This window comes from Orbicella franksi, chromosome 7, assembly GCF_964199315.1.
Source record: "Orbicella franksi chromosome 7, jaOrbFran1.1, whole genome shotgun sequence".
Classification (NCBI taxonomy): Eukaryota; Metazoa; Cnidaria; class Anthozoa; order Scleractinia; family Merulinidae; genus Orbicella; species Orbicella franksi.
Genome location: NC_138151.1, coordinates 19,489,321 through 19,516,065, shown reverse-complemented (window position 1 = coordinate 19,516,065; position 26,745 = coordinate 19,489,321). Strand labels below are relative to the sequence as shown.

At 39.1% G+C, this 26,745-nt stretch overlaps 2 protein-coding genes and 1 pseudogene across 4 annotated transcripts in view; 2 read left to right on the top strand and 1 right to left on the bottom strand.

Moving 5' to 3' along the window:
- The window catches only part of LOC145492299 (uncharacterized), an 83,125-nt gene extending 60,340 nt beyond the window's left edge, over nt 1-22,785 (top strand). The window contains exon 2 of the mRNA XM_081471717.1: nt 22,340-22,785. Within this exon, the coding sequence (XP_081327843.1) occupies nt 22,340-22,547 (208 nt within the window). The 3' untranslated portion in view covers nt 22,548-22,785. The remainder of the gene's footprint in view (nt 1-22,339) is intronic.
- The window catches only part of LOC145492341 (putative serine protease K12H4.7), a 125,390-nt gene that overhangs the window by 64,298 nt on the left and 34,347 nt on the right, over nt 1-26,745 (bottom strand). For all 3 annotated transcript variants that reach the window (XM_081471782.1, XM_081471781.1, XM_081471780.1), the window contains exons 5-6: nt 26,484-26,685; nt 9,779-9,872 (exon numbers count right to left, since the gene is read on the bottom strand). In XM_081471782.1, the coding sequence (XP_081327908.1) occupies nt 9,779-9,872; nt 26,484-26,685 (296 nt within the window). The remainder of the gene's footprint in view (nt 1-9,778; nt 9,873-26,483; nt 26,686-26,745) is intronic.
- On the top strand, nt 21,291-22,341 carry LOC145492445 (uncharacterized; annotated as a pseudogene).

Sequence of the window (26,745 nt, the reverse complement as noted above, 5' to 3'; positions counted from 1 at the left end):
TTGACTTTCCTCAGATTGGTGGCTCCTAAAGGAGCCGTTTTTTTAAAGTTCATCAAGAACTTTTAGTACTTGGTTGCTGCTCCATGTAATTCAACCACAGCTGGAATGGCTTTGTACAAGACATGGTCAATATATCTCGCACATTTCGTTGCATCCACCTTCTTCCTCCAAAACTTCTTAATGCCGTCGATCAGTTCCTGTTTTGAGCGGGGCTTGACCTTTGTTTCCAGGTAGTATTTCAGCTCGTGCCAGAGGTTCTCAATTGGGTTTAGGTCTGGGCTCTCCGGGGGGGTTGGCCACCAGTTGATCCCATTCTCATCAAAGAACGTTTTGGCTGCTCGTGAAGTGTGCTTAGGGTCATTGTCCTGCATGAAGCGGTGATCCGGGAGCTGCGCGTTGATGAAAGGCACCAGATAGCTTTTAAGGATATCGCAGTAAAGGTCAGCGGCCATGATTCCTTCGAAGATGCAAATTTTCGTCCCACCTTGTCTGCTTATTCCAGCCCAAACGTGTAATTTCAGTGGGTGCTTCGGTTTAGGCTTTCTTCTTGCAGGTTCGCCGACTTTCCTGTAACATGTACGGCGAAATTGTTCAAGGGAGACTGAGCATTCATCAGTAAAAATGACGTTGTCAAAAGTATCGCCGGTCTCTAAAACTTTCTGGGCGAACTCTAAGCGTTTGACTTTGTTCGCATCTCTAATCAGCTGACAGTATCTCGTTCGTTGAAGAGTCCAGCCCTGCTGTTTTCGGGATCTCCGCACTGTTGATGGATGGACCACGACTCCACGTCTGGCTAACTTCTTTTGGATCGCGCGGCTGGTTGTTTCATCATCCTTCCGCATCTGATCTTCTATAAATGCTCTGGCTTCAGCATTTAACTTTCTGGGTCTTCCAGTACTCGTTCCTTTCTTCGTGGATCCCGTGAGTTTCAGTTTCTTGATTATACGCGTGACCGTTGCGAAACTGACTTTCAAATCTTCTCCTTTTAACACCTTAAACATCTCCACTGGATGAAGATTTTGTTGATAAAGAGACTCAATTCGAGTACGCGTGTAGTTTGATACGGTGGGCATGATTGCTCAGGAGTAACTGACGATCGATCTTTGAATGTATGGATATAAACAATGGTTGCCATGTTTACGCGACCATTTGCATCACACTGTGAGCATGGAGATGAAGTCTCAGGAGAGTTAATGAACTGGGTAAGTTTGAATTTTTAAATACAGAGGGATGTTTACATCTGTTTTCGAACATTGTTCATAGAGCGAATTTTCGTGCGACTTTTCGCCGCGCTGCGAACTCTTTCTCTCGAAAGTTCGTTACTCTCAACGATATTTCGCGTGAATATTCGCGCGGTCTTGCGAAGAAGAGCCCGAATTATCGTTTTGATTAAAACAATAGACCTTTCGAAAATTCGTCGAACTTCGTACGAAAAATCGTTTCACTCGAAATTTCTTTAAATTTCATCGAAAAGCACTGAAAAGTCGCGAAAAGTAGCGAATTTCGTTTGCATTCTTTTTGCACAGTACTGTAAATGACCAATTTGGGAACAATGTGTTCCATTTACAGAGGGGACCTCAGAACAAAACAGTCCTAGTTTATCAATTTCGGAACAATGTGTTCCATGCACAGAAAGGAACTCGGAACAAAACAGTCCTAATTTATCAGTTTGAGAACAATATGTTCCATTTACAGTTGGGAACTCGGAACGAAATGTTCCTCTTTTACACTAGAGTGAACATTTTGTTTCTACCATGCAAAAAATCTGGTCCTCTTATAGTCAATAGGAACACAAAAATGAGGAACAGTCGATACTTGAGGAACGTTCCTTTTGGAATATAGGAACAGCCAACGAAACTTAAAATCAGTGAAAAAACGAGGCAGAGAATAAAGAAAAACTCAAAAAAGCGTAAATCAAGCACTTAAGTGAAAAGGAAACAATCTTTAAAAACTGGTGAAGTTTGTTTCGCTCAAACACAACGAAACATGCCATGATAAATTTTTGGGAAATGTAAAGGAGGAGAAGAAAAAAGAAGCAAATTAGGCAAGGTAAGTATAGGGGAGGAGGAGGTGGGACCAAGAGTCTGAGAAACTGGAAACGAGTCTAGTTCCCAGCACTTTGCGGATTACCAAAGGTCAAGACTAGAAGATTTAAAATTATAATCTATTCTCCCTTTGGAGTTCATGTTGTTATTTTTCAATAAATGTTATAAAGAGTCGGACTCTTTGTTTTGTTTATAACAATTTAAAGTGGTGCTATGAGGAAAATCCCGTCTTTCCTATCTAAGCCATTTCAAAACATAAACAAGTAGTCTGAATGATAAGGAAATGCTGTTTACTATTTTCAAATATCTCTTTTTGTTCCAGAGATATTCAAGTTTTAAAAATATGCAAATTACCAAGTGATGACGTCATACACTCAACCAAATTTTCATCAAATGTAATGAAAGATATCTCAGCCAACTTGTATGAGAAATGTTTGATACTTTGCAGTAAGATTCTACTAAATGTGCTCCACAATATGAGCTTGACAGTTTTGTTACTGTGGCAACATACTGGGTTCCAGACCTCCCCAATATCAATGGCTTTTCTGGCCACCTTTGGCATTCCATTTTGATATTAATTTTGCTAATGGTGCCTCATATGCATGATCCAGCAAGCATATTAATATGTTAGGTCGAGTTCATGGCCTTTTTAAATATTTTTTGAGTTGAAAATTACTAAAATATTGAAATCAAGTGGCGGGGACTGGAAAAAAGTGAGTTGCCATGGGAACAGAATTTTTTATTGCCGTAGGTGTGTTATCTGTAGAACTATTAGCCTACCAAGTTTCAGTGGTCTGTGCTGGAAATTGACCAAGATGGCTCTATTTATATACTTGATATAATATTGGGTTGAGTATATAGAGTCATAGTTTTTAAACTCGTGGATAAGCGAAGTGTAGAAACGTGTTTGTTGCAGGGACTCCGATATGCAAATATGTCACTCAATCACTCACTCACTCACTCACTCAGGTGTAGACACTGCTCGTAATTAGTCGGCCCGAACGAGAGCGCCCGAGTCCGACACCATGTTGGAGTAGTAACCGCGCCCGATGCCATATTGGAATAGTAACCGAGCCTGACACCATATTGGAATAGTAACAGTGCAGTCAGTGCAAGCCTACTACTCAATGCATGCATCGTGTCAGCCCGAGTATTGATGATTTTGTAGCTTTTACATGACCATTAATATTACAATGTAGTTGTTTCGCTAAATTGAAGTGGAGTTGACTTCAAATGTTCAAATTAGTACTATGGCCAACTTGAAAGCTGAATTTCAGGAACATTTGAGTCGTCCAGGCGTTCAAAATGACCAGGAGATGTGCATTTGTTTGCTGGAAAGTGACCTATAAAGCTAATGTGGTAAGCTTTGATGAGAATGTGTCTTATTCCTCGACCTCAATGAACTTATATGAGCGAAACAAACAACTTTTAATGAACGAAACAGCTATTGAATGGAAGACAAACATCAGCACCATTGTATAATATTGTAATTTCATTTTTATAATTTAGTAACATCTAAACCTGAGGCCAGCCAAAATATTGTTTTAACTCTACGACATTGTGTCAGCCTTGCAGTAGTGAGTTGTCCATGTTCAACTGGCACTGAGTCAAGTTTAGATTAAAATTGTGTTCACTATACTTTTCTTGTTTATTTTAGTACGTTGATCTGAACTCTAAGTGGGATGTGATCTGGTCCGTGATCCAGTCCGTGATCAGGTCCGTGATCCAGTCCGTGATCCGATCCGATCCAAGTTTTGTCGACGCCATGTGAAATGCACATAAACTTGGAAAGAAACTCCCAAATACTTGATTTTGACAAGCTTAAATGATTTTTACGCTGTCTTTTGTTTACACTTTTGCTTCCTGATTGAAAAGATAACAATGGGGAAAGAAACCCCCTGTGAGCTTGTCCCCAATTATTAGTTAATACTAAATACATTGACACTTCAATAAAGCTCTTATTATTATTGTTTCAACACATATTTATGGTCGACAGATTTCTCCGATCAACACTGAAAATGCTTGCAAAAGAGTCTACTTATTTTGATGTATTTTACTTACAATATATATAGAGGCTAGCGGTTCCACATTGGAAAAGAAGTGCTCTGTCATAAGAAACCTTACCTATAACCGTGAATGAAATGCAATGAAAAACATTTGTGAGCTCGTACGACTTGAATACATGCAAATTTTTCCAGCTGGCAGATCAACATCAAGATCTTGGTGTGAGGGAAGGGGGGGGGGGAGGGGGGAGAGTATTCTATGATTTGTTGGGCAGGAGTGTCCTCTGTGACCCAAGAACCCTTAGCCTTTACCATTCCATGCTCTGCTATTCTGGACGTATGTCTTTGTAATATGTGTGCAAAAAAAAGCCAACGAAAAAAGCCTACACTTTGTGAGTTAAGTCCGACCTGGCATGGTACAAACCTGGCTTGTTTTAACAGCATTTAATAATACACCAGTAATTGCAAGTTCACCAATATGTTTCATCTTTAGATTACCTAATCCACGAGTTTGGCCATAGGTCTCCTTTGATTTCAACATGGCCTCACTTTCATGGGCGCCTCCATCTTGAATTTTCAAGTCGGCTCCTGATTGGTCCGATTTTTCAAGGCACTATCTTGGATTTAGAGAACAACAGCATCCATTGTTCTCCAAACAATAGCCCATTGTCTTCCTTGGCTCCTGACTGGCTACGGCTCATTTGAGCGCCCTATACTACTGTCCACAATCTTAACGATAATCTTAACGTGTTTCAATGCCTGGAAAGGATGAATTGGAATCAAGAGAAAGGGGATTTTAAGTCTCTTAAAGTTAAACAAACAAACAAACAACAATAATTGTTGTTGTTTATTTGTTTATTGTAAATGTGGCTCCGTTCACCCTTAATGAAGCTAATTCTCTCAAACTCTAGATTTGAATAAGATGGTGATAGGTCTAACACAACCACCAATGTTTGTAATATGGAGATATTACAGACAGAGAATGGAGATATTTCTTTGGCCTTTAACACTGTTTAGAATACCAGCTTCCTTTTGAAAGCGTCACTTGGATTCTGCAGATTTACCTTTCAATTTCTTGACAACACTGTCACAATGGTCATCAACAACATTGAACTCGGCCAAATATACGGACCCAAACGTCCTACTTCCAAGCTCTTCTTTAATTTTAAGGGAATTCCACGAGAATTCTGGAAACTCCAAAGGACGTCTTCGCTTTTTGGAGAGTTGGAAGCTTAAATGCCACCATCTCTACCCTGCCCAGTACAAACTTTCGTGTCCAAAATTAAATTATGCAAAATTATTTTGGTCAAAGGTCAATGAAATAATTTCAGTTCCGTCCCCTTGAACCAGAGTAATAAAGACAAGGGAAGAAAAGAATCTGTGACATCTGGTTTTATGTCTGTTATAACGCAAATAACTAATTAAGTAATGTACGTCTTTTGGTACACCAAAACTTATGTTGGGAAAAGCACTGTGTCCAAGGAAGCTACAATAGCCTGCATTGCAGACAAAATTTATTGGCAGCAAATTTCATCTGCAACAAAGACTAAAATAGGCGACAATCCATGTTTTAAAAATCCACCTTTTACAAATCAACATTTTGCAAATCCATGTTTTACAATTCCATCTTTTACAAATCCAAGTTTCACAAATCCACCTTTTACAAATCCATGTTTTACAAATCCACCTTTTACAAATCCATGTTTTACAATTCCACCTTTTACAAATCCATGTTTTACAAAATTCCACCTTCTACAAATCCACCTTTCACAAATACATGTTTACAAATCCATGTTTTATAATTCGATGTTTTACAAATCCACCTTTTACAACTCCATGTTTTACAAATCCACCTTTTACAAATCCATGTTTTACAAATCCACCTTTTACAAATCCACTCCAGCCCATGTTTTACAATATGCCGGTATATATGGAGGACTTCGTTACATGGCCGGTTGCACCGCAGGTTACCACTACGGCTAACTTGAAAATTTGATGGATAAAATTTTGGTCACGATATCTGATAGAGTCAAACAAATTTTGTCAGCGCAGGCTCTTAGTAATAGCTGATTTCACATGATTGGTACATGCTGTATCAATGTGCAAAATGTTATGTGTTGTAGGTGTGACAGGCCCGCCTTACAATGTTATTGGATTACATGACAATCCACAAGATGTTTTTCTTAAATTTGAATCAATTTGTCATTACTGTTGAAAGTAATTCTATTGTTCTCATGATGTAATCAAGTTCTCTGAAATAAAAGGCATCCAAAGTAAATTACCAGTACACAAAAATCAGTGTTCTTTCCCATCTTGAAACCGTGCAAAAAGTCAAGTGTTACTTATGTTAAAATTGGGAGTATGTCACTCCAGGTTACCACTTCACATGAGTAGTGCACGAAATGACAAACAAGCAAATAAGGGACCGACAATTAGAAAAATGAATGGGGTGGGGGGATGGTGGGGAAAAAACAAAAAAACATAATTCATGCAAGGGAGGGTGACTGAAGAAAAAATAGTGCAAAGAAGTGAAGAAAAAAATTCCTGCAGAGTGAGTTGCACTGTTGCATGACAAAAGTGGGTCAAGTTCAAAATCACCTATCGAGTCTCAGTGATCAATGTGTGAGATTGAGAAATCACTGTGTGAGATTGGAAAATTACTACATGAGATTAGAAAGTCACTGTATCAGAAATTAAAATTGCTATATGAGAATAAAAAAATGTCATGCGAGATGATAATTACTAATCGAGAATGAAAAACTGCCATGTGAGATTTATTTAACTGTTGACAATGAAAAATCATTGTGTGAGAAAAAGAAATCACCATTCGAGAGAATTGATTAGTTTTTTCTGAGCTGGTCAGCCATAACCAGTCAGCAGAGAGTATTTTGGAGGGATTTTCTCTCATCCTCAAAATGGTGGAGTAACTGAGCCTTTACAGAGTTTATTGATTTGCTAACGAGTATTGTTGAAAGAGCAGCTTCAGTTTATGATGCATCTGATCATGTGGGATTAGAAATCTGTGCATGGAAGCTTGAGGAACACACAAGAATGCTTATCGCCATATCACTGTCACAAAATTCCTGTCTAGGTAATATGTTGAGGTGTTAGAAGTGTCGTTAGCTATGTTAATAATAATAATAATAATAACAACAACAACATCAACAATATATAGAGAGGATGTCACCAAGACGAGAAAGACGTCAGATATTTTACACGCATCCAGCGTTCGTCCAAAGGAGAACCCTCCATGGCATTCTCCGCAAGTACAGGAGGAAGACCGGCGTACATTACTACAAAGGAAATGATTGAGCAATTTCATGAGACTGGAATGAACTGGAGAAATATAGCAACATGTCTTGGTATCTCTGACCAAACATTATACAGACGAAAGAAAGAGTCTGGAGTGGAAAACAATTTCACAGATATTATGGATGAAGAATTAGAAAGACAGATACAGCAGACCCTAAACGCCATATAGTGGGCAAACCTATGTTAGAGGCAGTCTCAAAGGTAGGGGTATAAATGTTCAACAGTTCAGAATCAAAGAAAGCTTGAAGAGGATAGATGCTATAGGTACATGTAGAGCTGTGAGACGTTGGTATGCAATCTGTCGAAGAACATACAATGTCACTGGTCCAAATCATCTGTGGTACATTGATTCAAACCATAAACTAATCTCATGGAGAGTCGTCATCCATGGATGCATCGATGGCTACAGCAGAGCCATAGTATATCTGAAATGTTGCACAGACAACAAAGCAAGTACTATCCTTCAATATTTTAAGCAAGGGGTGCAAGAATTTGGACTCCCTTACAGGGTTCGTGGTGACCAGGATATGGAGAATGTAGATGTGGCAAGGTACATGATCATTAATCGCGAATCAGACAGAGGTAGTTTCATTGTTGGTAGAAGTGTCCACAATCAGCGGATTGAAAGGCTATGGGTTAAAGTTAATAGAGTCATCTCAGCACTTTACAAGGAATTGTTTGATTTCATTGAGCATAGTGGAATTTTGGACTCTCTGGATGAGGCACTTTTTCCTGTGTTCCAACCATTAGTGTCGTTTGCAGTTTGTTGTTGTTGCGGCTTACCAAACAGTCTAGAAAAGGAAGTTTTCCATTTTCTTCAATCTCTGTAGTAAACTGGATGTCAGCATTGTGTTTGTTTAGAAGGTCATGAAAATCATTGATTTCGTCTTTGTGAATGGCGGTAAAGGTGTCATCAACGTAGCGTAACCAAAGCTGTATTGTTTGTCGACAAGTTGCAAGGGCTCGTTCCTCCACGTGTTGCATCACAATTTCTGCGACAACAACAGAAACAGGCGACCCCATGGCTGTTCCATGCAACTGTTTGTAGTGGACACTACAGGTACAGAAAACCGATACATACCAACAGATTACTTGACGAATCATCCTACAACCATGACTATAAAGACTTTGACAAGACGAGCACAACTAGTTTAACACACCGGACAGCTTATGTGACAAAAACAGATACCTTGAATATGTTTTTCAGAAAAACAACTACAACGCTGACTTTATTAGATGAAACATTTACCAACCTACAGAAGCTGACGCAATGAACAGGATCCCAACACCTGTTACCGACCTACTGAAGCTGACACATCGAACAGGAACCCAACACCTGTTACTACAGTGACTATACCTAACATTAAGGGCACTTCTGAGACCATCTCACGGATCCTACAGCCCTACAGCATCTGTGTAGCCCACAAACCTACAACTACTTTACAACACTTATTGACCAACGTTAAAGACAGGGACAAACCTGAAAACAGACAAGGAGCAGTTTGCAAGATCAAATGTTCTGACTGCCAGGCTTCCTACATTGGTGAGACTAGCAGAAACCTTAACACGAGACTGACTGAACACAAACGAGCCACGAGAAATGGTGATGCCAGCAATCACATGGCTGTACATCATCAACTGACAAACCACAACATTGACTGGGGCTCTGCTCAGTGCTTAACCTACATGTACAGTACAAACTATTTTCAACAACTGACTCTGGAGAGCTGGTACACTAACCTAGAACAAATGCCTCTTAACAGATGTCAACAACCACCAGCGCCTTATACATGTAAACGACTTATCCATGACAGAAACAAAACCAACAAATGGACTTCTAACAGACCGACTTAATTTGACTAACAATGGACAGACCAAAACCTGACCAATTTGACCAACAATAGACGGATCAAAACCGACCAATGACTGACGACAAAGTTTACACGAGTCTGTCAGCCAATATCATCATGGCTAAACTGACCAATCACGTTCAACAGACCAGACTTATAACATCATCGACTGACAAACACTATTCACTTGACTCTGAAGATGACTTCTGCTCAGGTTGTCGAAACATCAGTCACCAACAACAGTTCTTTTCAGAACTACCCTCACCCAGATGATCACACTTTACCAAATACTGATACTCCTGGGTTCAAACCATTTACCATGATATGAAATTATGCAATAATAATGCATAATCTCTCAAAAAGCCATGCCATTCCAATTTTTTAACAGGATCATTTGCACAGTTGTACTTCCTTCATTTCTCTGTGCTAACTCTCATTTTGGTTTCGGCCCATGTTTAAAATAATCAACAGAAAGTTCCAAACACTCACAAAAAAGGGAAGGGAAGTGTTTTTCAGTGAAACATGAATAAGAATATATAAAAATGTATAATTGTTTGTTTCAACATACTTCAAAGGGAAGAGGTTTCCAAAAGGCTGTTTATAAGAGTCAGAGGTCTGAAAAAACCCAAACTCTGTGCAGGTCTGATACATCCACTGGCGACCTGAAAACCAAGAAAAACAGTACAGTATCGAAATCAGTCATCCAGACTCACGGACTGTGCAGGGGAGGGGATGGGGGATTTAGCACCCCCTCCCCCCCCACTTTCTCACAGTAAAAAAATAAATAAGTATAGGATAAGATAATAGAATAGAATAGAATATACAATACAATACAATACAATACTTAACAAATAAAGAAGCCTTGACTGTGGTCTATTCTGTTGTAAAGCACGCAGGAAGTGGTAGAGCACGGAAGAAGTGTAGGGGAAAACAGGAGACGTAGTCGAGTGTATTTCCCTACTTCTCGAGTGCTCTACTGCTTCCCAAGTGCTTTACAACAGAACAGAGCACAGTCGAGGCTCCTTTATTTGTTTTATGATAAAGAATCCAATAATTTCCCCATGCATTTGGCTGAATTTTCAAACCAAACTTTATTTTCCAAACAAGCAAAAGTGGCGTCAACCGTGCACTGTTCTCTGATAAAGCACGCTAAGATAAGCCAATCACAATCCTTGTTAGAATTATTCAAATAATTTGATTGGCTAACGAAGTGACAGCTGTCAATCACAAACTGGACTTCAGCTAAGCTTTCAGTTTGGAGTAGTTTGAGCAGCTTTAGAGAGAAGAACGATGCCTTCAAAGTTCGCTTTTAAGTTAATTTTTAAATACGGATCTAAAGGCAGGTGAAGGTTTATAGTCCAGAGGAATCCGGCCATATTGTGGCCCATGAAAACGTGCACTTTTCCAGTGGAAATTACGAAATGCGGAGCTCAAAGCTTGTGGATAAAAATGCGAAATGCCGAGTTGAATTTGAAAGGAGCTACAGTTATGTACGGGTTGTAGCCACATGCAGCAAGGTTGCCCAAACTAGTGTAAAAGTTAGAAAGACTAAATGGCTCTCACTGGTTCTACATGTACTCCAAGCACAGAAGAGAATATCAGAGCAAGCTTTGCACTGACCACTTGTCGGTTCACTTCCCTGAGAAGACCGGAGAACGAGCGTTACTACATTGCATGTAAGTGTTGTTTGAGCAATTGAGCATTTTTACAAAAATAAAGCTTCTCATTGTAAATAGAGACAGTTCAATATTATTGACAGTTCAATATTATTGTTTTCTGTCGTTGTTTTACTTCTTAAGTATAATTTCTGCCTTCGTAACAAATATAATGTCTTCTATCGAAGCACTGTTTAGGTTGAGAATTTGTTTATTTCGCTACATGTTTTGTCAGCGGGAATATAGCAAAACTTGTCATTTTAGTACAGTTTTAACACTACTGTTGCTAACAATGGTCTCTGCAAGCCATATTTACTACAGACAAATAGCTCATTTCCATTGCGTTTGTCTGAATCACAGGGGATGTTTAATTTCGGGCAAATTTGTCAGCAAAATTCCGAAGCAAAAATTTGAAAGCCAACTTACCATCATCAACCCGTACTCTGTTCTCTGATAAAGCACACTCTTTCAGCCAATCAGAGCACGCGTTATATGGAAACTTTATTATAAAATACAATACAATATAAAATATAACAAATTACAGTGGAACCTCCAGTTGCGACCACCTCTCCTCGACAACATTTTTGAAAATACCAAAAGTTTCCATGTCAAATCACTATATTTGGAACCTCTTGTAAGGGACCATCTCATAAGCGACCGCAGCCACTTTCAGAGCCACAAGATTGAAATTTTCTCTTGTTTTTAACCTCCTGTAAACAACCACTAATAGTAAAAAATAATAGAGCGGAAATTGGATAAGATTGGAGAAGGAAATTTCTCAATGGGAAGTACTGTTATGTAGTTTTTCTTGAAATTGACTTTTCCCCAAAAACAAAAGAATTAAAAACGGGTAATTCTCTACAGTTACCATATGCTAATGAAGCAAAATTTTGGCCCAATATGGTCTAAGCTTGCGTTAGGAGCCACCTCCCATAACTGACCACCTAGGCTTAATATTTTGGGTGATCACTTACGGGAAGTGTGACTGTATTAAGAATATTATGCAGCTTGTCAGGGAATAAGTTTTAAAAGAACAAATAGTGTTGTGGTTGCTTGGACAACGATCTCCACAAGTTTTGACATATTTTCCAAATTGCTCATCAGGGCCTGTGTAATCCATCTTTTTGTAATGGTGTGACATCATTCAACAGTCCTACCAAAGTAACTTCCAAATATAAGTAAAGAAGCTGAGTCAAGTGAGAGGTTAACTATTTTTGCCATTAGAGGTAGTATTGGAGACATTCAATAAGAAGGTTGGTTGCAAGATGCTGTGCTGAGATCATATACTTCAGGTTTAGAGAGCAAGCAATAACGGTACTAGACTGAATTGCAATTTGCAACCTGATGGCATCAATTTAATTGTCATAAACAAATGGGTGAATCCAGTACATTTGGAAAAACTTAACAGGGACTTGCTGGCTCCAAAACATTTCCACATATAGTAATCACCCAAAATTCGTACAATACAAAATGATAGCAAATTGGCATGTGATTTACATGTAGAAGCTCTCCAATTCCTTTGGCTTTTCTCCCTCATCATTTAGCCAAAAAAATATCATTCCTCCTTGGGACACAACATCAAACAATAATAGCCTTTTGCACAACAGGAGCATGATGGTCCAAATAGGGAATGCATGGGGGTGTTGTCCAATAAAGCAGTAAGCTGAAGAGGATCATCAGTGTTACGTCATCACAATTTGCTAATAATATGTATTCTAAATATCGTTCATAAATGCATCAATTTCAACCCTTTAAGAGGTGGTTGAGTTATTTGCCGTTGGAATAGCAGGGCATGGTGATCTGAAAACAGAATGCTGGAGGTGGGTTTACCTCTTACAAGGCTGTCTGACTTCTGAATAAATGGATTCTTGAAAATCAAGAATATAGCCAAGCCCATTTGCATCTGAACATATTGAGTTAATAAAAGATTTTACAAGGTCTTCTTTTCCTCTTGTGCTTTCTGTTGTGTCATGCTTGGTAGACTAAGCACCTTGTCTAATGTATATCGATATATAAATGTTATTATTATTATTATTATTATTATTATTATTATTATTATTATAGCCTAGTGTATTGGGCAAATTGAAAATTACATAACTGAATGGAAGTCTTTCTTAAATAAAATCCATGCACAATTCGTCACCCCTTCTTTGACTTGAATAATGTCTACTTTATTTGTGTTTAAATACACTTGTCAGAGTTTGACATGTTTGTGCTAGTCACAGCCTTGTTAACAGAAAGGGCACTATCAAATAAAGCGTAACCAATTTTTCCAAGATTGTAGAAATTACATATGCAATATTGAGCAAGGAATATCTCAGAAGAAAAGTCAACAATGTGCCAGGGGTTAATTTGTGCTAAAATTTGGCCTTTGCATGTACCCCTCCTGCTCCCCGAACAATTAAGTGGCTTGACCCTGCGATCCACTCGAAAACCTGTACTAGGGCAGTGGTCAACTTTAAACAAAGATGTGATTTCATTGTGCTCTAAACCTGAGCCCACGATATGGTCATGTGACACTGGTCAGTGAATACCTTGTCTTGACAGCTGTCTATTGACCATTACATGGATGTCCAATAGCAGAGATATACACTGTAAACTAAGGCTGCATGTGTTAGTCGGAGCAAAGCTGCCATGTTGCGCAATGTTGTTGTCGTCATTGTTGTTGTTGCAGGGCGCATGGGCCAGAGATCCAGGTGGCTAGTAATGTTGATGCATGGTTTAACATACATACATACTTTATTACCCCTTCCCCAAGAGGGATTTTCAGAGGCAATTTTCTTTTTGGTTCTGCATTTGGTTCTGTTCTTATGGTTATGGTGCTCTGTTTGCCAGCTCCTCAAGCTGCCGTAGCTCCACCATGATGCTTTTCCTTATTTACATTAATGACTTGCCAAATTGCCTGAGTAAAGCCTTACCACAAATGTACGCTGACGAAACCAGTATCAGCATCGCTGCCAGTAGCTTACCACAGCTTGAATCAGCACTAAACACTGAACTAGCTAACCTTCATGAATGGCTTAATGTAAATAAGCTTAGCCTGAATATTGCTAAAACTGAACTAATGTATAGGCTCACGTCAGAGACTTGCCACTACAATTCGCCATTTAATTACTGTGCAAATTGTAGGTCATGAAATTGATTGAGTGCCTCACACCAAATCCTTAGGAGTCTACATCGATCAAGATCTAATGTGGTCCAAACATGTTAATGAGACTGCCAAGATTATCTCCTCTGGTATAGGTGCACTTAAAAGGTTAAGGCCGTTCATTTGCGAAGATACAGCTATGTTGCTATAAAGAGCTATTATCGAACCATATGTTGACTATTGCTGTCCTGTGTGGGACGGTCTCAACAACGAGTTAGCCGCCAAATTACAAAAACTACAAAATCGTGCCATTAGGGTTATCACCACGTCTGATTACTATTCTAGCGCTACCGTCCTCTGCAGTAAGCTAGGATGGGATAATCTATATATCAGAAGGAAAAAGAAAAAATTGAAATTGAACTTAAAAACTTTGAATGATCAGTCTCCAGAGTACCTGAAAGGCCTATTTAAACCCTTCACACAGACTATGGACTTAGAAATAGTGAAAACAAATTGGCTCTGCCTAAGCCCCATACCCATTTTTTGAAACGTAGTTTCGGCTACAGTGGGGTACATTTGTGGAATAGCCTTCCATCTATAAATCACCAACTGTCCTCCCCGTACTCCCACACGGCAAACAAATAAATCAGTTTTTTTTAATATATCTCAATCTTGTAACTTATGTTTTTACTGCGTCTAAATAAAGTGTGTGTGTATGTGTGTATGTATGTATGCTGGGATGAACAACCAGCAAGGGGGGGGGGGGGCTATACAGGTATGTGCCAAGGTATAGGTAGGGTTTCACAGTCAGCAGATTAAGATGTATAAGGTGTGATTCATGGCATGCCGCAGCATTGTTTGAAGGCTGGATAACACTATCCACTGGATAAATCACCGATAACATCAATTACAATTTTGAAGGGTTCAGTGCAAAACCATGCTAGGTGACGATTTTGTGTGAAATTGTTTTTTCTCTAAAGTGCCTGAATTTTTGCATGTGGTCTCCAATGTAAAACATGGTCCTGTATTTTTCCTGCTAGTTTTTACTTTGTGTTTGAGATATAATGTATGCAAAAAACTTGATTTTTCCTGAGAGTGTCTTTAGGTGTTTACTTGTTGAAAGTCAACGTCTGACCGGAAAGATTTTTTTCTCACTTAAATGTTGATTTCACGTCAACAGGTGACCGCAAAGATGTTTATTTCACAAGAACGCATGACCTCAGAGATACAGCGAAATGTTCATTTCATGAGAACGTGTAAACTCAGAGATGTCGATTTCACTGGACAAACAGAAAAATGTTCATTTCAAGAGAACACGTAAGCTCAAAGATGTTGATTTCACTTCAGAAACAACTAAATGTTGATTTCACGCAAAATTAATGTGTGAGCTCAAAAATGTTGATTTCACTTCAAAACACTAAAATGTTGAGTTCATGAGAACATTTGACCACAGAGATGTTCATTTCACTTGACAAACAGCAAAATGTTGATTTCACGAGAACACGTAGGCTCAAAGATGTTGACTCACTTCAAAAACTAAAATGTTGATTTTGCGAGAATACGTGACCACAGAGATGTTGATTTCATTCAAAGTAAACAGTTAAATGTTGATTTCACATCAATGCGAAGTTTAGAAATGTTGATTTCACTTAAACAAACACTAACGTGTTGATTTCACGTCAACAGGTGACCTCAAAGATGCTTTTTCACTCAAGAAACAGTTAAATGTTGATATCACGAGAATGCCTGACAAGGGGTGCTCATTTCACTCAAACAGTACAGTTAAATGTTGATTTCACGTCAACGTGAAAGCGCAGAGAGATGTTGATTTCACTGTCAAAAAAAGAAAAACACATATGTTGATTTCACATCAGCAGGTGACCTCAAAGATGCTCTTTTCTCCTGAGAAACAGTTAAGGTTACTGTAGACCTCCAAGTGCCTATTTTGTCCAAAAAGACTTTTACTTTATCTGAATTTTCCAAAAAAAATTATATCAAAAACTTAAAACGTGAACGAGTTATCCACAAAAACGTTAATTCTTACATGTAAAACGAGTCAATCAACCGCAAACTGTGATAAGCCAATTAAAATGTGACAACTGATCTCATCCGCGGAGTCGTATTTCGCTTCTTTTGTTTATCCATTACGTCTTGCAATTTCTCGCAGAGAAATCTTCACTTTTGTTGATTGTTTTTGTCTCTTAAGTGATACATGTAGACTAGGTGCTTCGCATTCCCACATTTGAACGCAAGCACAAATTGCAAGCGAATGTTTCGTCGATGCCCTGCTCTAGCTTCTTGTAGCACAAAAGTTGATTGCCGCGGAATTACCGACCAATTCAATCGCTGATATCTGATAAGGGAGCTTCTCAAAAACGCTCCTTTGCCCTGCTTTATAGAGTGTTTTTCCATATTCTACTAAAACAAACAGGCCAATGAATTGCGTGCTTAGTTTTTTTTTGAATGTTTAAATGTCAGCACTCAACTCGTCTCGCCAAGTAGGTCTGTTCAAGGTTATTCCGCTAGCATTCCTCTTTTTTCCGTTTTCCTTCTTTACCCAGTTATCTGCTGATTCGGTTTAGATGCTGAATGTTTCACAGCAGACGATGTAAGATATAAAGATATACTGTAAATGTAAACATTGCACATTCATTCCCGGGAAGCATTACTGTAGCCTGCTGGGAAGTTTAAAGCTGCATTTCATTGGTTGGTGGCATGGCCACATTGACAATTGCTTCAGCGAGGTGTGAAAACTGTGAATTTCTTTCGAGGCCAAAAACTCAAGGTTTATTTTTGCATGAATTACCTCTATTCAAATGAATTAATAGGGTATGAAGATTTATCGGACTTCAATGAAACTTGGTCAAAATGTTCATCAGATATTAGTGCACCAAAGGGTGTGAGGCTTTTGCGAAAATCAAAATATTTTTCCTGTGACGTCCCATTGAGTAACAGCAGTCAGAAAATTTTCTATTGTCCAACTTTGAAAGAGATTTTGTAAGCAACCAATAGAAATATCGAAAAAGCCTCACACCCTTTGTTAGCCCATCATCCCCTGATGGACAATGTCCAGTCAGTTTGGATGTCCGCGTTAACACAAAGGCTGGTAATTCAGTTTAGCAAGTACGGTCATTTTTACATTTTTAGGCTTGCGCATGCCTATCAAAAGGAAAATAGCACAATATATCGTCATGTTTGGATTCTACAGTTTATTAGCTTTACCATGATATATAGTTTGCTGTGTTTTCTTTAAAGCAGTGCCTAAAGAAAGCATTTTCCGGAAGGCACCCCTGAAGGTCTACAGTAACCTTAAATGTTGCTTTCACAAGACTGCGCTATCACAGAGATGCTCATTTGACTTATGGCAGAGTGAAATGTTGATTTCACAAGGCTTTCAAGGTTAGGGTTCTGTCTCCTGATCCCAGAAGTTCAAAACACTACAAATCCTGCAGATTTGAAATAAAATTCCTGTTATAATCGATTGCTACTTGTTAGCCATTACCTGTGGGGCTCCCTGTGTCAATAACCTCCAAAAACCCACTTCCTCTTACTTATATTGCAGATTACCTGGCCATCAAACCAACAAAATGTCCACTGAGCGTCATCGCAATGCATGCTAAGAAGGGTCTTTTCGCCTCACGCACAGGAGAAAGTGGCAGTTGATGCAAGACATATTTTATCACTCTAAAATCAGTTCTCACTTTCCAACCTTTGACAAAGGCAACGCTTGGCAAATGGGCCACATTTTTTTCTTGGGCAAGAACTTTTTTTTTAATTATTATTATTTAAACCTTCTCAAACAGTTTACAGAACTTACACTACTTACAATGCTTACACAACAATACTACACTATTTACATTACTTACAAAGAGATGTGCTACAAATATAAGCCTGCGCCACTTATATACTTAACTTGCACTATTTACATTATGGTAGCAATTACCATTCTGTTTTATTATCCAATAAAATCAACAGCTACGAACAAGACTATGGCTGGCTTAAAGAAAAGAGCAACAATAAGAGAGAGTGAAAAGAAACGGACAAAGTGGACTAGTGAAATTTATCTGTAATTTTCCCCAGATGTACAAGAATTTATGCAGCTTTCTTTGGGCGGTATAACTTTGCTTTAAAATATCAAGTTTGTCTTGGAGGCGGAGAAGAATTAAGCCTTCAAAACATAAGTTGCCATCACATGAACTTATCGAGAAGATATGGAATTTTTCAATAAGAAGAGTGACATTAAATGCCTGTTTATTTTTGATGTTATTATACCAACCGTATAGGACGTTAGATTCAGTCAAAATGACCACTTGTTTAAATTTCTGGTACCACCAGTTGGTGAATCTATCCCAGAAAGCCTAAGATACAATACAGTGGTACAGTAGGTGGTTTATTGTTTGTTTTCCAGTGGCACATAAGGAACAAATGTTGCTTTCAGTAGTGCCAGCTTGAAAAAGGCTGGATTTGGAAGGTAAAATGTGGTCTATTATTTCAAACTGGAAGGCAATTAATTTTGAATCTTTGGTATTAAGAAAGGCAATGAGTACACTTTGTGGATGCTTTCTTTGGAGAAACCGTAATTTAGAATTCTATTCTCTGATGTCGGTGGACTTACGTTGTTACTTAGAAGTGTAGTGTGGGCTACACGGGTTGACGGAAGGTCATCAAATGGGGCATTTTGGCGCAAGTTGTTTTGATTTAATATTTTTTTCCATTCTGTAGGAATGGCAGCGATGAAGCCATAGTACAGTGTAAACAGAAGATTGATGTTCATTTTGCGAGTGAGCTCGTCCAGTGAGACGAAGGCAGTCTTCTTTTAAAAAAGTAGCATGTGGTAAAAAAGTGGAAGGTTATCGAGGCTGAGATGTTTGATATTGTACTGACATTCTCTTAGAAAAGACAAACCGCCATATTTGGCAGCAGTGAACTCCAGTATTGTTTTCCATGCTGGGTGAACGTGTCCGGTGATTCTCTTGATCCAAGCAATTTTCAGAGCTTTATTCATGATATCAAAATCCATCATTCTCAACCCTCCTTGACTTATGTCACTTATGTCACTTATTATGTCACTTTTTATTTTGGCCAGTTTTCCTTCCCATATAAAATTGAAAGTTTGTTTATTTCTTTGACACGAGAATCTGGGATCTCGAGCACAGAGGTGTTATAAATTAGCTTCAACAAACCTAGAGTTTTCTCTATTTTGATTCTGCCATGGAGGGTAACCTTCCTTCTTTTCCAATTTTTAGGCATATTTTTCAATTTGATAATTTTCTCTCCAAAATTCAGATTATTCGCAGCATCGGAGTTATACGAAATGAAAATGCCCAGAGCTTGAATCAGTTCTTAAGACCATATGTTTCTTATGCTAATCAGGGCAATTTTTTGAAGGAGGTATCCTGGAACATACCTGCCGATTTTCAGCCAGTTCCATCAGAAGATGTGCATAAACAAACTAACAATGTTCATCCTTATATGCAGTTTTATTTTATCGAGAAAAAGATGAAAAACCTTTTATGAGATTGGAGTGATTAGGTGTTAAAAATCCCCTCCGGACTGACAGATGTTGGCATGGGTCAATTTACCACAACAATGGGTTATGACAACTTGAAATAAACAGACGTTTTCAATTCTGGCACGGAAACCCGTCGCAGTGAAATCGTTCGAGAACCAACAAACTACTGAGTGCTTTATACAGGTTTGTATTTAAACTGCCATGATTTCTTTTACTTACTATAGAAGTTAACATCGGCAGCATTGGTATTGTTGCTCGAGTTTAGGCTTCTTTGTTCTCTGGACATTTTTTGAAACCATGCCTCTTAAACCAAAAAGAGGAAATCTCGAGGTCTACATCGTCTACATCTACATCTGCGCTTGACTCTCTTGCGGAAGTTTTGGAATCGCGTCCGTTCTCCAGCAATTTTGTACGACTAACAATTGTTGTATTTTGTCCTTCAGCTTCATTGGCAGGACTTGTGTCCTCGGGTTCCTTCAACCATTCTTCTTGGTTACAGTGCGACTCACAGTCACTCAGAGCCAAAGATCTTGTTCGACGCTGAACCTGTGGGTTCCACCAGATTTTTGCCTCTTCAGCTTCTTCGAAGACGAAAATGGGCAAGAGGTTTTCTTGCGTTTTCGTCCTGACATAAATAAAATTTCACAAGAACAAAAGCTAACTTGCGATGAAACAACCAGATTGAGAACAGTTCGCGTGCACAAATATCACACCGCAATTTGTATTACATGTTACAACTGGTGGTTAATTTTAGAGGTGTGAACATGCCATAAGAGGTTAATGAGATTCAACAATAGTTTTTTCTCTTTATCTCAAAAAGTAAAAAAGCTTTTTTTCTCCATTCTTTTTGCAAAATATTTATCACAGTCTCAGTCAGCAAAAAGAAAGATAATATAGTGTATTATTGTTTGTCTCACGATGTAGTCACTTGAGGTGTAGATCGCGACGTTTCGACCGCTTACTCCTAGTCTTCTTCAGGCGATAAGGTCGACTGATTGCACAGTATCATTTATATCACAAAAAGGTCAGCTGTGATTGGTGCATTTCGATTCTCCTATTGCTCCATTGTTCCAGCGAGTAGCTGTTCCCTCAGTGGTCCGCTGTTGTACCGTTCTCCTGTTGTTGTGTTTCTTGATCATGGGTATCCATGCTTCAGGAATTTCAATTCCACTATCCCTGTTGATGTTATTAGGGTGAAGTCTTATGTGAATAGCTTCCTTGACCTTACGTGTGTACCAGTGAGGATCTCGATCAATAAACTTGACCTTATTCCAGATAGGATAGTGGCCGGTCTCGTGGGTGTGTTCAGAAACGGCAGAGGTCTGGGTACGGGCGAGTCGTATATCCCTGTCGTGTTCTTTGATCTTCTCCTGCATAGATCTCCCTGTTTCCCCGATGTAGACTTTGCCATGCTCACAGGGAATCCTGTAGACAACACCATCTTGTTTAGCTGGGTTGACGGTGTCCTTTGGTCGCACTAAGTGTGACCGAAGTGTCGTGTCGAACTTAAAGACGGTGCGAATGCCTTGTTGTTCTAGGCAGCGGCGGAAAGACTCCGAAACTCCTTGGACATAAGGTAAAATGGCGGTGGATTTAAATTCCGCAACAGGCTCTCTTCTTGTGGTTGCTCGTGCCTTGGTGATCTTCTGTACAAAAGAGGAGGGATATCCGTTAGAAACAAGCACAGATGACAGATGTTTCTTCTCTACAGCGATTACTGGTGGTTTGGTCACGAGACGTTTAGCCCGGTCGTACAGACGACACAGTGAAGAACTCAACTGACTTTGCCTCCACCATCGCCAGTGAAGAGATCCAGGACCACAAGATCATGGTGTCTTTCGATGTAGAGTCACTGTTTACCAACGTACCTATCAAGAGCTGTACAAGCCGCGCTACAAAAAATGGAGAACAACGCAGGCCTGACTGACCGCACGACACTTACACCAGTTCAAATCGCGGACCTCTTGGAAGTCGTATTAAGATCTACGTACTTCCAGTACAACGGATCGATTTATGAACAACGAGACGGCACAGCTATGGGGAGCCCTGTATCCGCAGTTATTGCTAATCTCTACATGGAGATATTTGAAGAACAAGCTATAGAGTCTGCACCTTGCAAGCCTAAGATCTGGAAACACTACGTAGATGATACTTTCACCATCCTGGATTGGGATAGAGTTGACGTCTTTCTGCAACACCTGAACAGTCAACATCCATCAATCCGTTTCACCATGAAGATCGAGAATAACAGCGAGATCACCTTTCTTGACATGTCAGTTTATAGAGAACCTGATGGCCGCCTTACCACCAGTGTCTACAGGAAACCAACACATACTGATCAGTACCTAGCATATGATTCACACCACCCTCAGTCAGTAAAACGCGGTATTGTGAAGTGTCTGTATGACCGGGCTAAATGTCTCGTGACCAAACCATCAGTAATCGCTGAAGAGAAGAAACATCTGTCATCTGTACTTGTTTCTAACCAATATCACTCCTCTTTTGTACAGAACATCACCAAGGCACGAACAACCACAAGAAGAGAGCCTGTCGCAGAATCTAAATCCACCGCCGTTTTACCTTATGTCCAAGGAGTTTCGGGGTCTCTCTGCCGCTGCCTAGAACAACAAGGCATTCGCACCGTCTTTAAGTTCAACACGACACTTCGGTCACACTTATTGCGACCAAAGGACACCGTCAACCCGGCTAAACAAGATGGTGTTGTCTACAGGATTCCCTGTGAGTGCGGCAAAGTCTACATCGGGGAAACAGGGAGATCTATGCAGGAGAGGATCAAAGAACACGACAGGGATATACGACTATCTGGAATGAGGTCAAGTTTATTGATCGAGATCCTCACTGGTACACACATAGGGTCAAGGAAGCTATTCACATAAGACTTCACCCTAATAACATCAACAGGGATAGTGGAATTGAAATTCCTGAAGCATGGATGCCCATGATCAAGAAACACAACAACAGGAGAACAGTACAACAGCGGACCACTGAGGGAACAGCTACTCGCCGGAACAATGGAACAATAGGAGGATCGAAATGCACCAATCACAGCCGACCTTTGTAATATAAATGATACTGTGCAATCAGTTGACCTTATCGCCTGAAGAAGACTAGCAGTAAGCAGTCGAAACGTCACGATCTACATCTCAAGTGACTACATCATGAGACAAACAATAATACACTATATTATTGCATCTACCACGATGAATAACAACAACCTTTTCCTCGACAAAAAAAAAGATCTTTCGCATTTTTCGTACAAATCCACCTACCATGATAACTTAAAGAGCCACCAGCCCCCTATGGAGGTGCCACCAAATCTGAAAAAGTCATGATCAATAACAATTTAGTGTGGTTTCCTTTTGTATTCTTTTTTTTCCTTCTATTAAGTCCTGTCTAAATATTCAAAACCACTCATGAAACATTGGGTTCCAAAACAAACATTGTTTGTCAAACACGATGTTGGATGAAGTTATTTGATCGTTTAGCTGAAGCCTTATGAAACACTTACATAAATGCAAACGAAACAGTGAAGCAATAACAGCACAGCCAGTTCTCAAAAAAGTATAGTTGGATTCTAGAAAGCTATGGTTTCCCACTATTGAGAGTCATCAATCATAGTGGACCTCCTGCGTGAGGAAAACGCAGTACCTTGTACATCATTTGATAACCCATCGATCTCAAAATTTTTGGTTGTCAGGTGACTGTCCATACATGTACGTATGCACGTCCATCTGTCCGTATGCCAAAACAAAAATAAGAGAGTAGCACCATTATCATAGGTACATCTTTGATATTGGACATACATGTTACAATTAACTGACAGCTGTCAAGGCAAGGTATCCTCTGACCAGTATCGCATGACTACATCACAAGCTCAGGTCAAGAGCCCACCAAGCTATCTTGTTTTTTTTAAAGTTGACTGCTGACCAGGTACTAGGTTTCAATTGGATTGCAGGCTCAAGGCAGTTATTACTCTGGCGAAGAGGGAGGGAGTACACGCAAAAGCAAAATTTCGGCACAAATTAAACTCTGACACGTTGTTGACTTTTCTTCCAACATATTCCTTGCACAATTGTCTCTTGGAAAGTCCTGATATATTGTGTACATAATTATATAGCTGCATCAAAATCCAATATTGCCAACAGATCTATTTTTAAGACAAGGAATATAGGTGATAGAAACCGACGTTTTGGTGTGTCTTGCCTCATTATTAAGGTTACATAATTAATAATAAAAAGTGGTTTGTGAAGAGGCTAAGTTGAGGCAAATTTGCATAAAAGAGTGCCAAGTTAATTACATGAATACTTTAGCACCAAGAGAATCAGCGTGTACATTCAGTGCCGGTTTAAGATCTTGAATATGCAGCATTTCACTAACAAGGCAGTCAAATTTGTTCGTGCATTTCTTGATTACATTGAAGCATGCTAACAAATTGTTGAAAACAAAAGATTATGACAGGCCTACATGGACTCCCCTCGTGAATTGCAATAGCGATGCATTTTAGCCTTCAATTAATGTTCCATTGACAATGGAACCCTTCTCATATCACATCACCTACAACATGTTGACATTGTAATTTGCGTACAGACAAGCAAACAAACTTTCTTTGAACAGCTAATTCAGCTCAACTACTTTACTCTAGTTTATCTTTTTGTTGTTGTTTGATGGTGAGGTGACTTCACTTGGTGGAAAGTTCACTGGTGGCAACGTGGTTTCTTGGTGGTGAGTTCGTTGGTGGCGAGGTGATGACTAACGGGTTTATCAAGGTTTTGTGATGCCTATCAACAAGCGAGGCAGGCATGCAAGGTACTTTAAAAGAACACTTCAATAATATTGTAAGTTGACAGAGCTCTAAGGCATCACATCTCTTTTCTGCTCAACAGTATTCCCTTTCGGCAGGTATATTTTGCAGGTTGCAGGTTGCAGGTTGAAATTTAATTATAACTGAAAAACTGCTGGCACTTAAAAGAAACATACAGGTGGTAGACTTACCGTGACTGTTACATAACACTGTTTACAATCCGGTCAGTGTAAAACGCAGACTGGCTCAGTCTGCGTTGCAGACTGCCTCTACCCTCAGTCTGCATTTTACCCCTGCTCTGCAGTCTACAGTCTGCATTTTACCCCCGGTCTGCAGTCTGCAGTCTGCAGCCTGCGTTTTACACTGACCGGTTTACAATCGCTCTGTAAGGTGGCTTCCACCTAAGTGCCAAACCGGCCGAAGCAATGGGAGGAGAGTATAATTATTCCTATGATTTTAAGCCTGCAATGAATTACTGTTTTTGAAGAAACATCTGAAATATCATCTGAAATATCTGCTGAATTTGGTTTCTTCCCTGTGAGTAACAAAATGAAAGCACACTGAGCTTGTGCTAGTATATTCCGTCGGTTAAAATCTTATATTATTTCATTTCTTTATTTATTTGCTTCATTTGTGATGGCAATAAAAGATTGTAAATATCTTAATTGACCACTCCCCCAATGGGGCTTTTCAGGGCCAATGAAACCAAATAGTGACACAAATAATGCAAATGAACATAACATGGTTAAAAATCCCAACTGGCAGGTGGCAGATCAGTTGGCTATTTACAAGCATGACCAACGAGTCGAACTAGGGTCTACCAAGAAACAACTCCAGCTAAGTGGTCAGAGTGGGACTTTAACCTGTGACCTCCAGATTTCAAGTCCGGCACTCTAACCACTTGGCCACGTTGCAATCTTCTATTGTTGAGGGAAGACCCGAGCCAAATCTGGAATTGATGGAAACATCTGTGGAGCAGCCATCCAGATGGCTTTGAAGAGATTTCACTGGTCTCAGCATGTTGATCGGTAAGTACCGGTACTTATAGCGGATCGATTGTGTTTTCACTACATGAAAGAGGCAAACTACTTATGTAAGAACCCCTGATGAGTATATAGGTTACTAATTATTTATAGTGCCGGCGGTTTTCCAGTTAGAATTAAATTTCAACCTGCAAACTGCAACCTGCAAAATATACCTGCCGATTCCCTTTGACGCCCAATCAATTTCACATGTGTGTTCCATGTCACAATGACCAATGTAAACGTTTCTCAGATTCCTGCTTTGTATGCTATTTTCTTGACTTACAAGGAAGAGAGCTAAGATACTGAGGGATTTGATTTTGACTTTGAACACTAAACAGAAGCTACATTTACGCATCCTATTGACATAAGACACCACTTCATAAAAAGCTATCTTAACCCAAGTAGATTTTCTTTCAACAATGTGCAAACGAGTGAAAAAAGTCCTCGGTCAGTGTTTAAAATATAATTTGCCATCAATTTACCAAGAATGAGGCCCTTCATTTGAGATAGTCTGTTTGTTTCTTGTTCAACAAATAAACTCCTAAAGACACAGCTACGAAAAGCCAAGATTTTTTTAATACTTTATTATCTCAAAAATGAAGCAAAAACCAGCAACAAAAATACATGTTTTTCTGGTAGACCACATGCAAAAATTAAGACACTGTGGAGGAAAAAAATTTTTTATCACCCAAACCGTCACTTAGCATGGTTTTGCACTGACCTCTTCAATTAGAACCAGAAATAATTATGACGTTTGGATGATCTGTTGTTGTTCAAGTAAGTCTGAATATTTTCCACAAAGAACACAAAGGTTGTGTGTTTATGTTTTTCATGAGGAAAGTTAACGATGCAATAATATGCCAATAGCATCATTCCACTGTAAGTGATTTACATCCATGTTTGTACAGTCAACAAAGAATCTACAAATATATGGAATTTCCTAGATTGTACATATTTACTGGCTATGTTATAATTTTCTTTTTGACATTTATATGAAACAAAAGAAAAATGTGAAAGTTATAACTGACTTTAATCCAGTTAGATACTTAATGAAAAGGCAACAACAATAATACTATTTACTTGTACAATTCAAACATTACAAATTTGTACATTTTACCACACTTGGAAAGGAGAGGAAAAGAGAAAAACAGACACTGTAAGTGATGTTTACCTCCCTCAGATGCACTGCTGCTCCATGACGTGTTCCGTAAACTTGCTATCAAGTTGTTGTAGCTTGAATCAAGGCAGTTGGCTCCATATGTTTGAAGAATTAATGAGTTGACTTTCGCATAACGTGCTAATGGATCTCCAATGTCATTGTCGTTCATAATATCACATAGAGTGTCAATGGTTATGTTTGTACCCACTGCACCCTTTGAGATAAACACACTACTATTAAATTTTAAATGAAACACTGTAAACCAGTCTATTAG